The sequence below is a fragment of the Magnolia sinica genome, chromosome 4, assembly GCF_029962835.1.
Source record: "Magnolia sinica isolate HGM2019 chromosome 4, MsV1, whole genome shotgun sequence".
Lineage (NCBI taxonomy): Eukaryota > Viridiplantae > Streptophyta > Magnoliopsida > Magnoliales > Magnoliaceae > Magnolia > Magnolia sinica.
Genome location: NC_080576.1, coordinates 63451532 through 63467575, shown reverse-complemented (window position 1 = coordinate 63467575; position 16044 = coordinate 63451532). Strand labels below are relative to the sequence as shown.

General features: G+C 37.9%; 1 protein-coding gene and 1 long non-coding RNA gene across 11 annotated transcripts in view; one reads left to right on the top strand and one right to left on the bottom strand.

The window, feature by feature from the left end:
* The window catches only part of LOC131243168 (arogenate dehydratase 2-like), a 64341-nt gene extending 59321 nt beyond the window's left edge, over positions 1-5020 (bottom strand). For all 10 annotated transcript variants that reach the window (XR_009169915.1, XR_009169913.1, XR_009169910.1 and 7 more), the window contains exons 1-2: positions 4632-5020; positions 4493-4548 (exon numbers count right to left, since the gene is read on the bottom strand). Coding sequence is in view for 1 of the 10 variants with exons in the window: in XM_058242313.1 (XP_058098296.1) it covers positions 4493-4548; positions 4632-4827 (252 nt within the window). In the remaining 9 variants the exon portion in view is untranslated. The remainder of the gene's footprint in view (positions 1-4492; positions 4549-4631) is intronic.
* An 821-nt stretch (positions 5021-5841) lies between these two features.
* LOC131243167 (uncharacterized) lies at positions 5842-13538 on the top strand. Its single transcript, XR_009169909.1, has 3 exons — positions 5842-6205; positions 9045-9126; positions 11287-13538. It is a non-coding gene; the product is annotated as an uncharacterized LOC131243167 (long non-coding RNA).
* The last annotated feature ends 2506 nt before the right edge of the window (positions 13539-16044 follow it).

Sequence of the window (16044 nt, the reverse complement as noted above, 5' to 3'; positions counted from 1 at the left end):
TTAAACCTAATAACCAAGGGTTCAAAAAGAACACATCCAAGAAGGGTCCATGCTTCTTTTGCAAAATCCCTGGTCGCTTTAAGAAAGACTGCCGAAAATACAAAAAGAAAATGCAAGAAAAAAAATGGCAAATCAATATGATGCAAGACACAAATCTGGCAACTCCTGTCTCTGAAGTTAAAATGGTAAATGAGGATGTTGAATGGTCGGTAGATTCTGGCGCTACCAGACATGTTTGTAAAAATTACAACATGTTCAATTCCTATGAAATAGTGGGGGATAATCAAGAACTATATATGGAGAATGCCTCCACATCCAAGGTTGTAGGAAAAGGAAAGTATGTCTTAATCTAACTTCCAGAAAAGTCCTTACTCTGAACGATGTGCTACATGTACCGGATATTAGGAGGAATCTTATATCAATTAGTCTACTAAGTTTGGATTCAGACTCCTATTTGAATCCGATAAATTGATTGTGTCTAAAAATAGGGTATATGTAGGGAAGGGTTATGTATCAAATGGAATGTTCAAGTTGAACCTTATGAATGAAAATTCTTCTTCCGTTTATATGCTTGATTCACATGATGTTTGGCATGCTAGATTATGACATATTAGTAATCGTAGTATAGATAATATACCTAATTTAAATCTAATTCCTAAGTATACAAAACTTAATGACAAATGTAGTATTTGTGTACAATCCAAAATAACTAGAAATCGGTTTCCAAGGGTGGAAAGAGAATCACAACTCATAGACTTAGTTCATAGTGACATATGTGAAATGAGTGGTTTAATAATAAGAGGGGGAAGGAGGTATTTCAAAACCTTTATAGATGATTTCTCCCATTATACCCTAGTATACCTGTTAAAAAATAAAGATGAGGCACTACAAAAATTCAAGATATACAAGGCAGAAGTTGAGAACCAGTTAGACTAAAAGATTAAAATTCTAAGGTCAGACAGGGAATGAGAATATCTATCCTTAGAATTCTTGGAGTTTTACAAAAACTCATGGTATTCACTCCAACAAAATAGGATAGCAGAACGGAAAAACAGGTCCCTCATAGACATGGTAAAATCTATGCTAAATAATGCAAGTTTAAGTTCAGGATTTTGGGGAGAAACCCTATTGACTGTCTGTCATATCTTTAATAGGATACCTCACTCTAAGACTCATAAGACTCCATATGAACTATGAAAGAACAGGATTCCTAACATCTCATACTTCAAGGTATGGGGTTGTAGAGCCTTAGTTCGGCTTACTAAGCCTAAAAAACCCAAGATATGGTTGAGATCTCTTGAGTGTATGTTCATAGGATATGCATAAAATAGTAATGCTTATAGGTTTCTAGTTGTGGAATCTAATCATGCGATCCTGGTAAACACCATAATAGAATCTAGAGATGCCGAGGTTTATGAAAACTCATTCTCTTCTATAACTAGAAAAGAGATAAGATCTCAAGATCTTAATACAAGCAGTAGTTCTCAGATACTTGATCAAGATATCAACAGTCTTGATAAAGAGGACAAAGAACTTAGAAGGACCAAGATGATCAGAACAGGTACATCTTTTGGACCCGACTTTTACCTTCTGCTAATAGAATAAGATAAAGATAACATAACAGAGAAAACCATGTTAATATATAACATAGAAAACGATCTGGTAACAATAAATGATGCCCTTAGATCTCAGGATGCTTCTTTTTGCAAGGCAGCTATAAATGATGAGATGGATTCTATATTACAAAATGAAACATGAAAACTTGTTAATTTGCCCCCAAGATCAAAACCAATAAGTTATAAATGGATTTTCAAAAGAAAACTAAGACCAAATGGAACCACAGAAAGGTTTAAGGCCAAATTAGTAGCTAGAGGATTTACACAAAAAGAAGGTATTGATTTTTTTAATATCTATGCTCTAGTAGCAACTATCCGAGTTTTATTTGCTCTAGCATCCATCTATAAGTTAGAAATCCACGAGATGGATGTAAAGATAGCTTTTCTAAATGGTGACATCGATGAAAAGGTTTATATGGAGCAACCAGAAGGTTTTATAGTTCCACGACAAAAAAATAAAGTATGTAAATTGATCAAGTCACTATATGGACTTAAATAAGCACCTAAGCAATGGCATAAAAAATTCGATAAAGCAGTTACCTCATATGGCTTTAAGATTAATGAATCTGATAAACGTATATATTCAAAATTCTCTGATAATAAAGGAGTAATTATATGTTTTTACGTAAATGATATGTTAATCTTTGGTACATGTTTAGAAGTTATAAATAACACTAAAAGATTCTTATCATCTAGTTTTGACATTAAGGATATGAGCAAAGCTAATGTGATTTTAAGTATCAAGTTATTAAGAAAAAATGATAGTATAACCTTATCTCAATCACATTATATTTAAAAGATACTTAAAAAGTTTGATCACTATGATAAGAACCCAGTTTCTACTCCTTTTGATTCTAATATCAAGTTAATTAAAATTGAAAGCCGTAGTGTATCTCAGTTTGAGTATTCCAAGGTAATTGGCAGTCTTATGTATGTTATGATTTCTACTCGACCTGATATTGCTTTTGCAGTAGGTAAATTGGGTAGAATTACAAGTAAACCAAGTTTAGATCATTGGAATGTTGTCTCTAAAGTACTCAGATACTTAAGAAAAACAATTAATTATGGTTTACATTTTTCTAGTTACCCTAGTGTACTTGAAGGGTATGGTGATGCAAGTTGGGTCACTGATTCTAATGAATCCAAATCTACTAGTGGATGGATTTTTACACTTGGAGGAGCTGCCATTTCTTGGGGATCCAAGAAGCAAACTTGCATATCTCACTCTACCATAGAATCTAAATTCATAGCTTTCGCATCTACTAGTAAAGAGGCAGAATAGTTAAGAAACCTGTTATTAGATATACCATTATTAGTAAGGCCTTTACCACTGGTATTTATCTACTATGATAATGAAGCGACACTATCAAAGGCATATGACAAGACTTATAATGGAAAATCCAGACATATCAGTCTAAGGCATAGTTTTGCGCGGCAACTACTTGGTGACGGTATTATAAGAATACAATATGTGCGATCTATCCAGAATCTAGTGGACCCGTTCACCAAGGGACTGGCAAGGGATGTTGTCAGTAGAACAGCAAGAGGAATGAGACTTAAGCCAATTTCACAGACACCATATGCGGGAAACCCAACCTAAGTTAATAGGTTCAATGGGCAAAGTACCTCACAGGAAGTGTCTGAAGCAGCACTGTACGTTTTCTATCAGTCTCATTCCTGGATGTATGTATAGTGCTAGGTACCTATAATGATAAAAAAGAGGATGAGCTGTTGCTCTTAATGAGTCCTTTCAAGGGTGCTATAGTTACAAGGGCATTCATAAGGACTCACCTATATGAGTATTGGAAGTGGGGTCGCTTCCTAATGTTCGAAAGTTTTGGCTACTCTCATGAATTCATGAATCCAGGATAGAGCGCAAGGCCGTTAATGTGCTATAATTTTAGAACACATGACAATTGAAATATATGTGTGTGTAACATGTCTGATTGTGTCATATAGAATACTTAGTTCAAGACCATAGTCACTAAGAATTCTGATTCAACTTTGATTTGTTTATACTAAATGAAGGTTCAAGTTCATAAGACACCTCCTATGCACATATTTTCCTTACATACCATGACCTCTGAATTTTGAAAAATAGTGGGGGATTGTTGGGTTTTTTCAAAATAAGAAGAAAAGGAATTTTTAATTTATATAAAGAAATTTTGGGAGAAGGGTTGTGGCTTTTGGTGATTGTTGGTGACCATTCATTTGTGAATGGTGTTGCCTCTTGATAAAGGGAGCATCATTTGAATTTGAAATGGAGGGATACCATTGTTAAAAAGACACCATGGAAGAAGAAGTCTTTTCATAAAAATGGTTTTAAAGCATCTCTTGTGATTCTATATAAACCCATCTTTGGGTCAATCCGAAATCACTCAATCTGAAATCACAATTCTAACAATCTCCTCTCCATCTTCTTCTTCTTCTCCATTTTTGTTTTTGGATGGTTTTTGGAAAGTTACAGTTTTCAAGCGCTAAACTGTAAATAGTTTTTCAAGCAGTAAATTGCAAACAATTTTCAGGGGGTAAATTGTAACAGGACAGAAGTCAGGAGTGTACTCTGTAAAAGTGTGTTCAGGGTGCGGTTTTTAAGTTTTGCAGGTCGAAATCCACATTTCTCCAGTCTTTGAGAAGAGGCTTATTGTATCCTGGAGGTGGATTTGCTGTAACCTCTTGCAAATTGGTTTAATCACCAATAGGGTGCAAATATCGCCTTAAAGATAGCGACATCGTAATGCACCTTAAGCCTATCTTTAAGTGATTCATTTTCTATTTTTCCACTTCAATAATAACATAGGACAGTTATGCTACCCATGCCATTGTCACAAGGGAAACATATTTTGCACGAGTAAAATGATGGGAAAAGCTCCAACCTGGTATGCAACTCGGAGACGAGAACCATGACTAGCAACCGAGTCCGACAAATGCTCTGAAAAATAAAAACCACCAAAATAAATAAATATTTTTAATAAGAAAGAAAAAAATACATAAAGATGAAGGAATTCGAAGTACCAGCAGCGGGTGGGTGAGAATCTTTGGAGGCTATTACTGCAGAATATGGAGAGACTCTCTGCAACTCGATTGAGTGAGTGAGATTCTTCTTCTTGACAGAGGAAGCCTCTGTATGCAATCTCCGAGGGGTTTGGGTTGCTGATTTCGCCATGCCTTTCGAAGATAGAGGAGGCATCGTCCAAGCTTTTGATGCCATTTTCGACTATTTATTATTTTATTTTATTTTTTGTTTATCCTCGTAAAATAAAAGGAGGAGAACGATAGATAAATAATAATCAAAAGAGCGGCGGAGAGTTCTGTGAGAGAAATTTCTTCCTTTACGAAATGAATGAAAGAGTCGTGGGCGTCCTCTCCGGACGCGGATTGCGTCCTACGATGACCCACCCTCGCAACGACTTCTGTGGGCGTGCCCTACCTTTATGTATCTGTTTATCCACGCCGTACAGCCCCTCTCTCAGGTAGATCTGGATTTACCTCATTTTTGTGCACATGCCTTGAAGCGATCTAAGAGAGGAGCGATCTAAGAGAGGGGATGTACGGTGTAGATAAACCAATACATCATGGTCACCCTACAGAATTATCCGTTAGAAACGGACGATGCTATAAGGGGCCACCATGATGTATCCATTTATCCCTGCCGTTACTTTTTTCGAATCATTTTAAGGCATGAGCCCAAAAATAAATAAGATCCCATGCTCAAGTGTACCACTTGGGTGCTTTAAATGTACAAAGCATGCGAGAGTTGTGGTCCATTTTAGGTTCAATCTGTCTCATTTGTCTACCCATATCATATATATAAATATATATAGAGTCATGCTCCCCTGCGCACCTACGCACGTGCGCACCTTTGCACACGTGTCATGGGTGTCTAATCTGAACGGTGGGTCATAGCAAATTTTCACCATGATCTAAAATTCTGGTGGGTTATAGCAAAGAGAAATGCAAATCAAGGGAGGAAACTGTTTTCATTTTTCATGGCCCATCAAAGTTTTAGATCAAAGTAAAACTTGGTCTGAGAGGGTTTCATGAGGTGCTGCTTCACATGAACGGTTCAGATTTTGGATCCACATCACGTATGATGGGTTCTCAAAAAAGTCCGTATGTAGTACGTACGAACTGGTTCGCAGGTGAGCGTTTGTGTGTGTATATAAAAATGAACAATGTGTATGAGCAGATACATCCCAGTATATCTACTCGATTGTGGCTAGAGTTTGGGCAAGACGCAATCCACATCCTAAAGATTAGTAGGTAAGGGCCTGTTTGGCCGGGCAGATCCGGTGGAATTAGGAGGGATGGGATTGCGATATCCCACCCGCCCATCCCATGGGTATGTTTGGGCAGGTCTATAACCGGTGGATGCCTGCTATCCCACAATATCATTTTCACGGTTGCGAGGGATGCGAGATCTCTCCATGGGATTCGCTGCCATTCCGCAGGCTTCCTCGAGCCGATCCCACAGCGATTTCTCCCATCCCGTCGTACGGAACAACGGGATGAAGGCGACCAAGTTGTCATTGAGGAGAGAAGAAGATGGCGAGAGAGAAAATAATGGCGCGAACGGGTCGCGCCAACGGGTATGTGTACAAATACCCATTGAAATGGTAAGCCTCTTCTTCATTATCAAATTGGGTTGGTGAAGATCGGGTGGAGGTACGTATTTTCACTTCCATCTCTTGCCATGGTTCTTTCCTGAAAGACTAGATTTCGGCTTGGATGCTTCTCTGTCTTCCAATTTGTGATAGAATTTGGGGCTTTTGCTATAGATGAGTTCCTGGCCTTCTAAATCAAGGGTTTTGACCCTTATAGATATCCTAACAGTCGTTCCACCTAATTCCATGTCTGTCTGACTACCATGTTCTGGTCCGAGTATGGGCCTTTGCATCCTGTTAAGGATTTCACTGTTAAAGATATCCCTAACTGTCGCAGTGCAAAATGCATGTCCGTCCGACAGAGCACGACTGGTAGGAAATGGGGCCTTTGCCTCCTGGTAGAAATTGGGGTTTGCTATGTGGTTTAAGGCCAAAAAAAATTGGTTATATTTGCATGCATGTTGAAGAGGACAATTTATTGGAGCGTCAATTTTTGGGACTTCACTATGTTAATGTTTTTTTTTTCCGTCCCTGCATGTCAGTCTGATGGACGAATTTCTACTAGAAATTGGGACTTTTGCCCTCTATATGTTGTGATCCTTGCATTGTGGAAAATAAAATATGCTCTACAAATTGGGTCTTCTGCCTTCAATCTAAGGTGTTGGATTGATTGGTCGGGACCGTTATGGTTGTCTATTTCAGTTTTAGAAATGTATGCCTAGACTTGTGATCCAACATGACGTACTGGTTGTGATTAGTCTTAGTTTATATTCAGATTCAGTTTCAGTTTCAGTTTCAGATATCATTTTCATTGTGAACTTCTATGGCTGTCTATGTTCATGTTCCGATTTCATTTTCAGTTTCATCTTTTCAGATTCACATGGATTGTGATATGCATTTACTCTCACTTTCAAATGCATTATCAGATTCATCTTTCAATTATAAGAATCATTTATGATATGGTATAGCTGTTTTGGTGTGAGTCTCGCATTTTGTTTCATATTTTAAATCCATTTATGTACATGATTAGTCTCATATTGATTTTCATTTTCAGTTACAGATTTCAGATGTTGTTTGCACTGCTATATATCTTTGGTTCTCTAATTTCTGCTAGAATGAGATTCAAACTTGTGAGCCAACTTGAACTGGATTACATCTTTAGCATTAGTTTCAAGTTCAGATTCATTTGTAGTTGCAGTTTCATATATAGTCTGATTTTTTAGAGATGTTTCATTTCATGTTTCAGTTTCATTTTATGTTTCATGTTCAGATTCACTTGAATTGTTATATACATATACTCTCATTTTGAAAATCTTGTTTCAGTTTCAAATCATCAAATATTTGATCCATTTTACATAAGTTTTTGCTTTTTTGTTTCATGTTACAGTCTCTTATTTAGTCTCATATTTGAGATCCTGTCCTAACTTCTGTATATGTTTACTCTTACTCTTACATTTAGTTTCAGTTGGGAGCTTTATAAACATGTCTGCACTGTTATACATTTTTGCTTTCAGATGGCAGTATCAGATTCAGAAACATGATTTTAGATCCTATCAGATATACTTCAAGAATTTTGGCTTAGTTTCAAATTCAGTTTCAGTTTCACTTTCAGATTCCCTATATCCTGTGAACCTCTAGGGTTGTTAATTTCCATGTTTTGGTTTCATTTTTCATGTTCACTTGCAAATGGTGTTATACAGTTAGTCTTAATGTTGATAATCAGATTCAGTTTTGTTGTTTACTTTCATATTACATTTTCTTGTTCAAATTGTACACAAAGATCCTGTCCTAGAGTATAGGATCTGTTTAGTTTTAGTCTCTCATTCAGTTTCAAATGCAGCTTTGTAAATATGTTTGCACTGTTATATATTCTTGCTTACAAGTTTCAGTATCAGATTCAAAAACTTGATTTTTATCTCCTGCTTGGATTTCTTCAAGGGTTTAGCCTTACTTTAAAATTCAGTTTCAGTTTCATTTTCGGATTCTTGCTACTCTGTGAACATCTATGACTGTTAACTATCATGTTTCGCTTTCATTTTCAGTTTCATGTTTCAAGTTGACTTGAATTGTGACATACAGTTAGTCTCAATTTTCAAATTCATTTTCAGATTCATCATTCAGTTATGAGAATCATTTTTGATATGGTATAGCTATTCCGTTTCATGTTTCATATACCGTTTCAAATTTGAGATCCACTCATGTACATGAATATTCCCATTTTGATGTTCATTCACTGGATTACATAGCAAATGTTATTTGCAATGCTATATACTTTTGGTTTAGGAATTCATATTCAGACTGAGATCCAGAATTGTGAATCTCAGGTGGAACTACTTTATGTCTTCAGAAATAGTTTCTAGAGGGAAGATTCAAATGTATGTTTTAGATTTCATATACAGTCAGAATTTCTAAAACTGTTTATTTTCAGAATGATTTTCAGTTTTAGTTTCATAATTCATATATAAGGATTGAACTGCTATATATGCTTACATTCAGTTTCATTTTCAGTTTCACTTTCAAATGTCAGATCTCAGTATTGAACTGCTATATATGTTTACAATCTGTTTCATTTTCGGTTTCAGTTTCCTATTTCATATATTAGTATTGAACTGCTATATATGTTTACAGTCTGTTTCATTTTCGGTTTCAGTTTCATATTTCAGTATCATGTTTCAAAACTCATTTTTAGCTTAGAGCTAATTTATAGAATCTGAAACTGAAACTAACAAGACACGTTCAGTCTCATTTTCATATTCATCTTTCAGATTCACTTGAATTGTGATATACATGTATTCGTAGTGTTAATTCAAATTTTTTGTTTTAGATTTGGGAGTTCAGGTTACGGGATCTACTACCTAGATATTCAGAAATTCATCACACACGACCTACCTACAACTGATATCCAGGTATGTACGACCATACATGGTTTTGTTTTTGGTAGTGGATTTAAAATGTGCTGGTTCATTGCCTGATTGTCAACGACTATACATTTGGAATGATCATTTTAGCCTATCTCACGAATCACTTTAAATATCCAGTGCCATTTTAGGGCCACCATAATCCCTAGGAATGTTAGAGCTAGTTGAAACATTTACATCACCCCCCAAATAGTTTGGAACTAATTTCTGCTAGTATTAGTTCAACTTGTTAATAATTTGACACAGACAGGAAAGAATGGTACACACGTGTACCATTCTTGATTTTCAAATCTAGATGGCCCATATAAGATTTTATTGGTGCGCATTAGTCTCCCACTGTTCGCTTCGATGGGGGTCTAATGGAGCTTTGGATGTAAGAGAGATTATTGGATAATTTGGGTCGATTTGATAATATAATACAGCTCGAATCAATGACGTAAGTTTTTTATACAATGAATATCCATCATGTGTAGGTGCACAAAATTGATCTGGGATGTCCAGTGATGAGGAAGAAGGATCGAGAATGTCTAGTGATGAGGAAGAAGGATCTGAAAGGTCTAGTGATGAGGTAGAAGATATGGAAAGGTCTATTATGATGCAAGCGATGTCACCTTGCGTAGCAGCCATAGGGGAATACTGTCGCAAATACTCGTTGAGACAACCAGCACGACACAGAGATGATGAACGGGTGATGTTTATCAACTCTATCATTCGGGCATCAGACGTGGAATGTCTATTCAACTCGGATGAGTAGAGATGCTTTTTTCGAATTGTGTGCTACACTTCGCGAGCAGACGGCTGTGCGCGACACTCTTCATGTGAGTCTAGAAGAACAGGTGGTTATGTTCCTGCACACCATGGGCCACAATGTTCACAATCGGGTCATAGGGCACAGATTTATTCATTCCGATGAAACTGTAAGCCGTCACTTTAATTGTGTATTGGACGCGATTGTATCATTATATCCGAAGTTTGTTAAACAGCTAGGTTCCGAAACACTACGTGAAATTTAAAGAAATATCAGTTGGGGTCCATACTTTCAAGTATCATTTTCATTGATAGCTAATGTATATGTACGTTGTTATTATCGTACCCCTAATAACAAGTCCTATACTAAATGAGATTTAATGAAATGCATCTAGGATTGTGTTGCTACAATTGACGGGACGCACATACCTGCTCAGGTCCAGGCTACGGATCATCCGAGCTTCCGCAATCGGAAGGGATTCCTCTCACAAAATTTACTTGCAGCATGTTCATTTGACATGAATTTTCTTTACGTATTGGCCGGTTGGGATGGTTCAGCTTCGGATGCGAGGGTGCTACACAACGCTTTAACTCGAACAGATGATTCATTGCATGTCTCGCATGGTACTGGCTACATTTTCACAGGTTACCCATCCATTTAATACCTGCAACTGATGGAACATTAATTCAATTATGTAGGAAAATTTTATGTTGTCGACGCTGGATATACGCATTCACCCAGTTTTATGGCTCCATACCGGGGCGTGCAATACCACTTACAAGAGTATCAAACCGGTAGAGAGCCTGCAAACATGAAAGAGCTGTTTAATTACCGACATGCACAATTACGCAATGCAATCGAGCGTTGCTTTTGTGTAATGAAAAACAAATTTCCCATTTTGAAGATGGCCATTCAGTATGAGTTACACACACAAGTGAAAATTGTCATAGTGTGTTATATGTTACACAATTTCTTACGAGCTGGACATGACTCTCGTGACGATTTACATTATACTGACATATCTTCTCCTATTGAGGAGAGTAACCCAACACCGCACGAGGTGTCAGCAATTGACAAGAGGCAATGGTTGCTGCGTATCACTCAGCAAGAAAAAGATGCATAGATTCAAGTGCAGGATAAGATAGCTTCTCAGATGTGGGCGGATGCTCACCTAAACAGTAGGAATAGATACTCAAATGAAGTTTAATTTATGATTTGCAATTTGTCCTTTTTACTGAACAATAGTTGGGTGGCTGTGATACAAACAAATTGAGTATGAAATTTTGAAAAATTTACAATGTATGAACAATATTTTTAATCAAACATGTTCTATTTTTCACAAGAAAAAAGGTTGACATTGAATGTAATTAATATGTACTTGACACATGCTGCATGCATAGGTGAGATGGCGGACCTAAGGTCTAACGATAGTTCGACTCCGACGCAATCACCGGTTAGGACACCTGTGATGCCAACTCGAAGTTCGCCACGTGGGAAGACCGTCAAATCCCTCGCTGAGCCACTGTCTCGAGCGGCTAAAATCAAACAGAGTGTCGAAATGGATCAAGTTCTTTTCGACGTGCTGTTAGAACAGGTTGCACTGGTACGTAAGGCGGATAATGGTTTCAAGAGGGAAGCCTACCAAACAGCCGCAGAAGAGGTCACGAAGCATACGGACATACCCATCAACTAGAAAAATGTTCAGAATTGGCTCAGGTATTACAAGCGCGAATATATATCCGTCAAGGACATGCTGACAACTAGTGGGTTTGGATAGGACAGTGAACGCATGGTGGTTACGGCCCCGGATGAGGTCTGGGAGGAATACCTGAAGGTATGATTTATACAGCATGTGTATTTCAAAACACTAAACAAACCCATCTCTTATATGAATTTTTATGAAACTCACATCTTTACTTTATGGATCCAGTCTCACCCGCGAGCTACACATCTCCACAGAAAAAGAATTGATCAAATGAATGACCTTGCAGTTATTGTCGGATCCGATTAGGCAACAGGATGCTATATGCAGGGAAATAAGACTATGGCCACGTCATCCTCTTGGATTCAGTGAGATCTCAGAGAGGCTTGGAGATACGCTAAAGATGATTTTGAGGATACCATTGACCTCTCCGAGGACCACGTAGCGGACTCGTCAGGCGGGAATTTTTCGTCGGAGACTCCATCGATTGTAAGACGCGGAACCTGTAGCACTCCTCCCTGGACTCCTGATTCTGATAGTAGCCGAGGTGTTTCTGTAGCGAAGAAACGTATGCAGCCTCCTCGTCCTTACAATGTTCTTGGCACCTCTCTTAATGCCGTTGCAGAGGCTATACGTGATTTTGGCCTAGGCAAATAAGTCAATCATACTAGTAAGGTACTTGACGTTCTTGAAGAGGTGCATGGGTTGACCAACTCAGAGTTTATCGAAGTTGGTCAGCTCTTGAGTAGTGACAAGAAGCTGGCATCATTCTTTGTCAGTCTCCGACCGGAGAGGCTCATCGAGTGGTTGAAGAAAACACTCCGCGAGAACTTTGGTAATGCAGGAGTTGGGTCGGTCTGACATGCTAGTGCCCGTCGTTCCTCTAATATGTTAATTTGTGGGACTGTAATAACTTTATTTTTACGTTGGTGATTGTTATACTTTTCTCTCTTTCAAATTACAAATATTTAGGGATTGATAAAATTGGTATACATGGTATACCAATTTGAATGCTGTCAGATATACTTTTATTTTGTGCTTTAATATATTTTATATATGTTTGCTTCCAAATGCTTGTTGCTGAGCACAGTAATATAGGTATAGCCACACACATCGAACAGTATGTACTATCAGTTATTTGTTATCAAAATCATCGGATACTACGTTATTTGTCCACGGGACAATTTACTCTAATTACTAAACGCACATTAAGACCACGCTGCACCAATCTCATGCCAATAGTATGTCATGTGTCAATGCAGATGGCAAAAGAGAAGTACTACGTGGTTCTCGTTGGCTGTTGACCGGGAATTTACCTGACGTGGGACGAAGCTAGGCTCGAGGTCGAGGGATTCAGTGGATCGAGACATCGGGCATTCAAGAATTGGAGGGAGGCGGTTTCCTGCTGGGAGAGTTACTTCGGTGGAAAGACTGCACAGTTGCGGCCTGACACCAGACCTTCGGCGATTCAAGTCGTTGCACATTCAGACGAGGTTGACATCCTTCGTTTGTCAACTTCGTCTATCCATCGAACAACCGTGGCCATGGTTTCTATGGCCACAACGACTGATGATCTGGTCCCATCATGTGGGGATAGTGTTATTGAACTTTTGATTACCATTCTCGTTGTTTTCTTTGCGCTACTTATCATTATCAAATTCTAGCTGTAGAGGATGTGTAAGTGAAAGAATCCTTTAGATTTTCCTTTAAAAAAATGTTTTTCATCATTTTTTTTTATTTAATGTTTTTCATCTTCTTCTTTTTTTTCATCCGTCAGACGTAGACTTCCTATGTTCCCCATCAGGATTCAGATTGTATGTTTTTATCCATTGACTATATGCTTATTTATTTTTTTTTTATTAAATCTGTGGATGTGCCTTAGGTGTTTCTAAAAAACATATACATCATTACGGGGCCCTAATGTAGAAATCACACATTCAGTATTGATTACTCCCCTTTGGATCAATGCTCTGTGAGCCATCCTCAGATTTATATGTTTCGTCCATTCCGTTCATCCATTTTTGCCGATAATAATGGGGCTTGATCCGAACACTGATGGGGGATATAAATCTGAGGTGGACCACACCACATGCAAGAAAAAAAAAGTGATGAGATATCCGTCATGTGAGTCTATTTGGTGGCCTAGTTGAATTGTATTGTTTATTTGACATTCAACCGGTTGATTAGGTTATACAGACCCACATTAAGGGAAAAAAACATAAATCAGCTTGTTACGGGACCATAACATCGGGTTACCAATATGTTTTCAATGATCCACACTCATTTAACATGGTTTCATGTAGTGTGGGCCGTACATGATTACGGTAGATCTCATCTTTGGTTTCATACTGTACAGTTAACAAGGAAAATAGATGGATGGCATAGATGAAACACGTACATCATGCTGGGGCCCACAGAGCACTAACGGTTTCATTTTTGGATGGTGTCAGTGGGAGTAGCCAATACGTGGCCCCATCCAACGCCCTATTTCCATTTTTCCTGCAGTGGAGGGCGGACCATCTTGGGATGAGATCCGCCTGCCCAAACAGTCACCATACTTGATTTTTGAGGAATCGCTGCAATCCCACAAGTATCCAAACATGTTTCACTTTTTAGATCCTGGGATATGGCCCACATCCCATGGACGTCCCAAACAAGCCGTCACAAGTGGTCCTAGGATTGGTCCATCCCATGGGATCCCAGACAATCGACTGACAGCACCATCATTACCTTAAAATTGATCCCATCCCACCTAATTCCATGGGATCTTCCCAGCCAAACGGCCCTTAAGCGGATTGAGTACGACGCTGCTCGAAGGCAGCGACTAACAGTTGTGGCTAGAGTTTGGGCAAGACACAATCCACATCATAAAGATTAGTAGGTAAGCGGATTGAGTATGACACTGCTCAAAGGCAGCGACTAGCATAACTATGTGCGCCATGATGTATCTGTTTATTCATGCTGTCCATCCCTTTTCTTTAATCATTTCAGGTATGAGCTAAAAATAATAATATAAATCTAAGCACGACATTCTAAATATTAAATTTGGATTTAATTAAATTACAAAGCATTAAATGCAAGAATTACTTATGATATAGTTCACTACTAGCATTGGATCTACCTTATATTTGAAATTATTACATGACATGATATGAGAAAATAGAAGAGCGGCATGGATAAATAATATATTACAGTGGGCCATGTAAATCTGCACGTTCCTTGCTCTACGCAATCCACTCCACTGCGATTTCCTAGATGCCCGTGCGTGGCACTTGGCTGAATTGTCGCCTGCCACTTCCGTTTCCTAGATGCTTGCGCGTGGCACTAGAGTCTTTGGCAAGAAGTTTTGTAAAGTTAAGTGGAGTTTATTGTGATGGTTGTGACAAATTCACTTTGTTCATTCATTTTACGATGATTAGTCATAAGACTAAAAATTAGGTAGATACAAAACATAACGCTATGTTGGAGAGTGGAAATTGAAAAATTAAAAATAAAAAATGAAATCTTCTTTGGTTCTGATTTAAGGTCTACATGCCATCCAAATGGTTTACAAACGCATTCCCACTGCGATGAACTGAAAAAACTTGAAACTTGTATTGATACAGAACTTCTGTGGCTATATATGTTTCAATGGTGGTCCTTCTATTCCTACTATTTGCTTTGTGTGGTGTATTTGAGTCTTGAATTTATCTCATTTTTGGTGTAATGTCTTAAAATGGGGTGGCAAAATGAATGAATGAGATGGATTTCTTGAAAACGTCAACGTGGCCCCCACTTAGCTTGAAAGGATTTTCCCATGAAATCCGCGTCCGCGTCTAATTTGATACTCTGGTAGCATGTGATGAGTGATACGCAGGCGCTTGGAAATTAATTAAAGTTTGAATCCGTGACATATCATATGTCAAATTAAACTGCCCAAATTATTTTTCCCAGTGTAGATGTATTATGAACCCATAATTTATGCCTACTTAGATAATATGACTTTCAGATTAGTGGGCACTTAATTATTTTTTTAAAAGTAGGTCAAGCGCATTTAATGGACGATGAAAAAAAAAATCCATTGTTTTATTCCAGTGTTTTTTCCTACCACACGCCTCACTTTTAAGCCACTTATCTTATCAAGCCCATCCAAACTTATCTTACCAAACTAATCCCCTGTTGTACGACACACTTTTAGCGAACCAAAATACCCCTGCCATTCCTCTCGGAAGCAGACGCTCCTCGAGCTCAAAATTGTATGAATGAGCCCCACGGTTATGTATTTATTATATCCATAACGTTCATCCATATTTCGAGATTGTTTTAGAGCATTATCTTAAAAAAAAGAATCATACCCAAAGATCAACTGGATCACACCACAAATAGCAGCAGGGATATTGATTTTCACTGTTAAAAATTTCGTAGGGCCCACCATAATGTTTATTTTCCATCCAATCTATTCATAAGGTCACAGAGA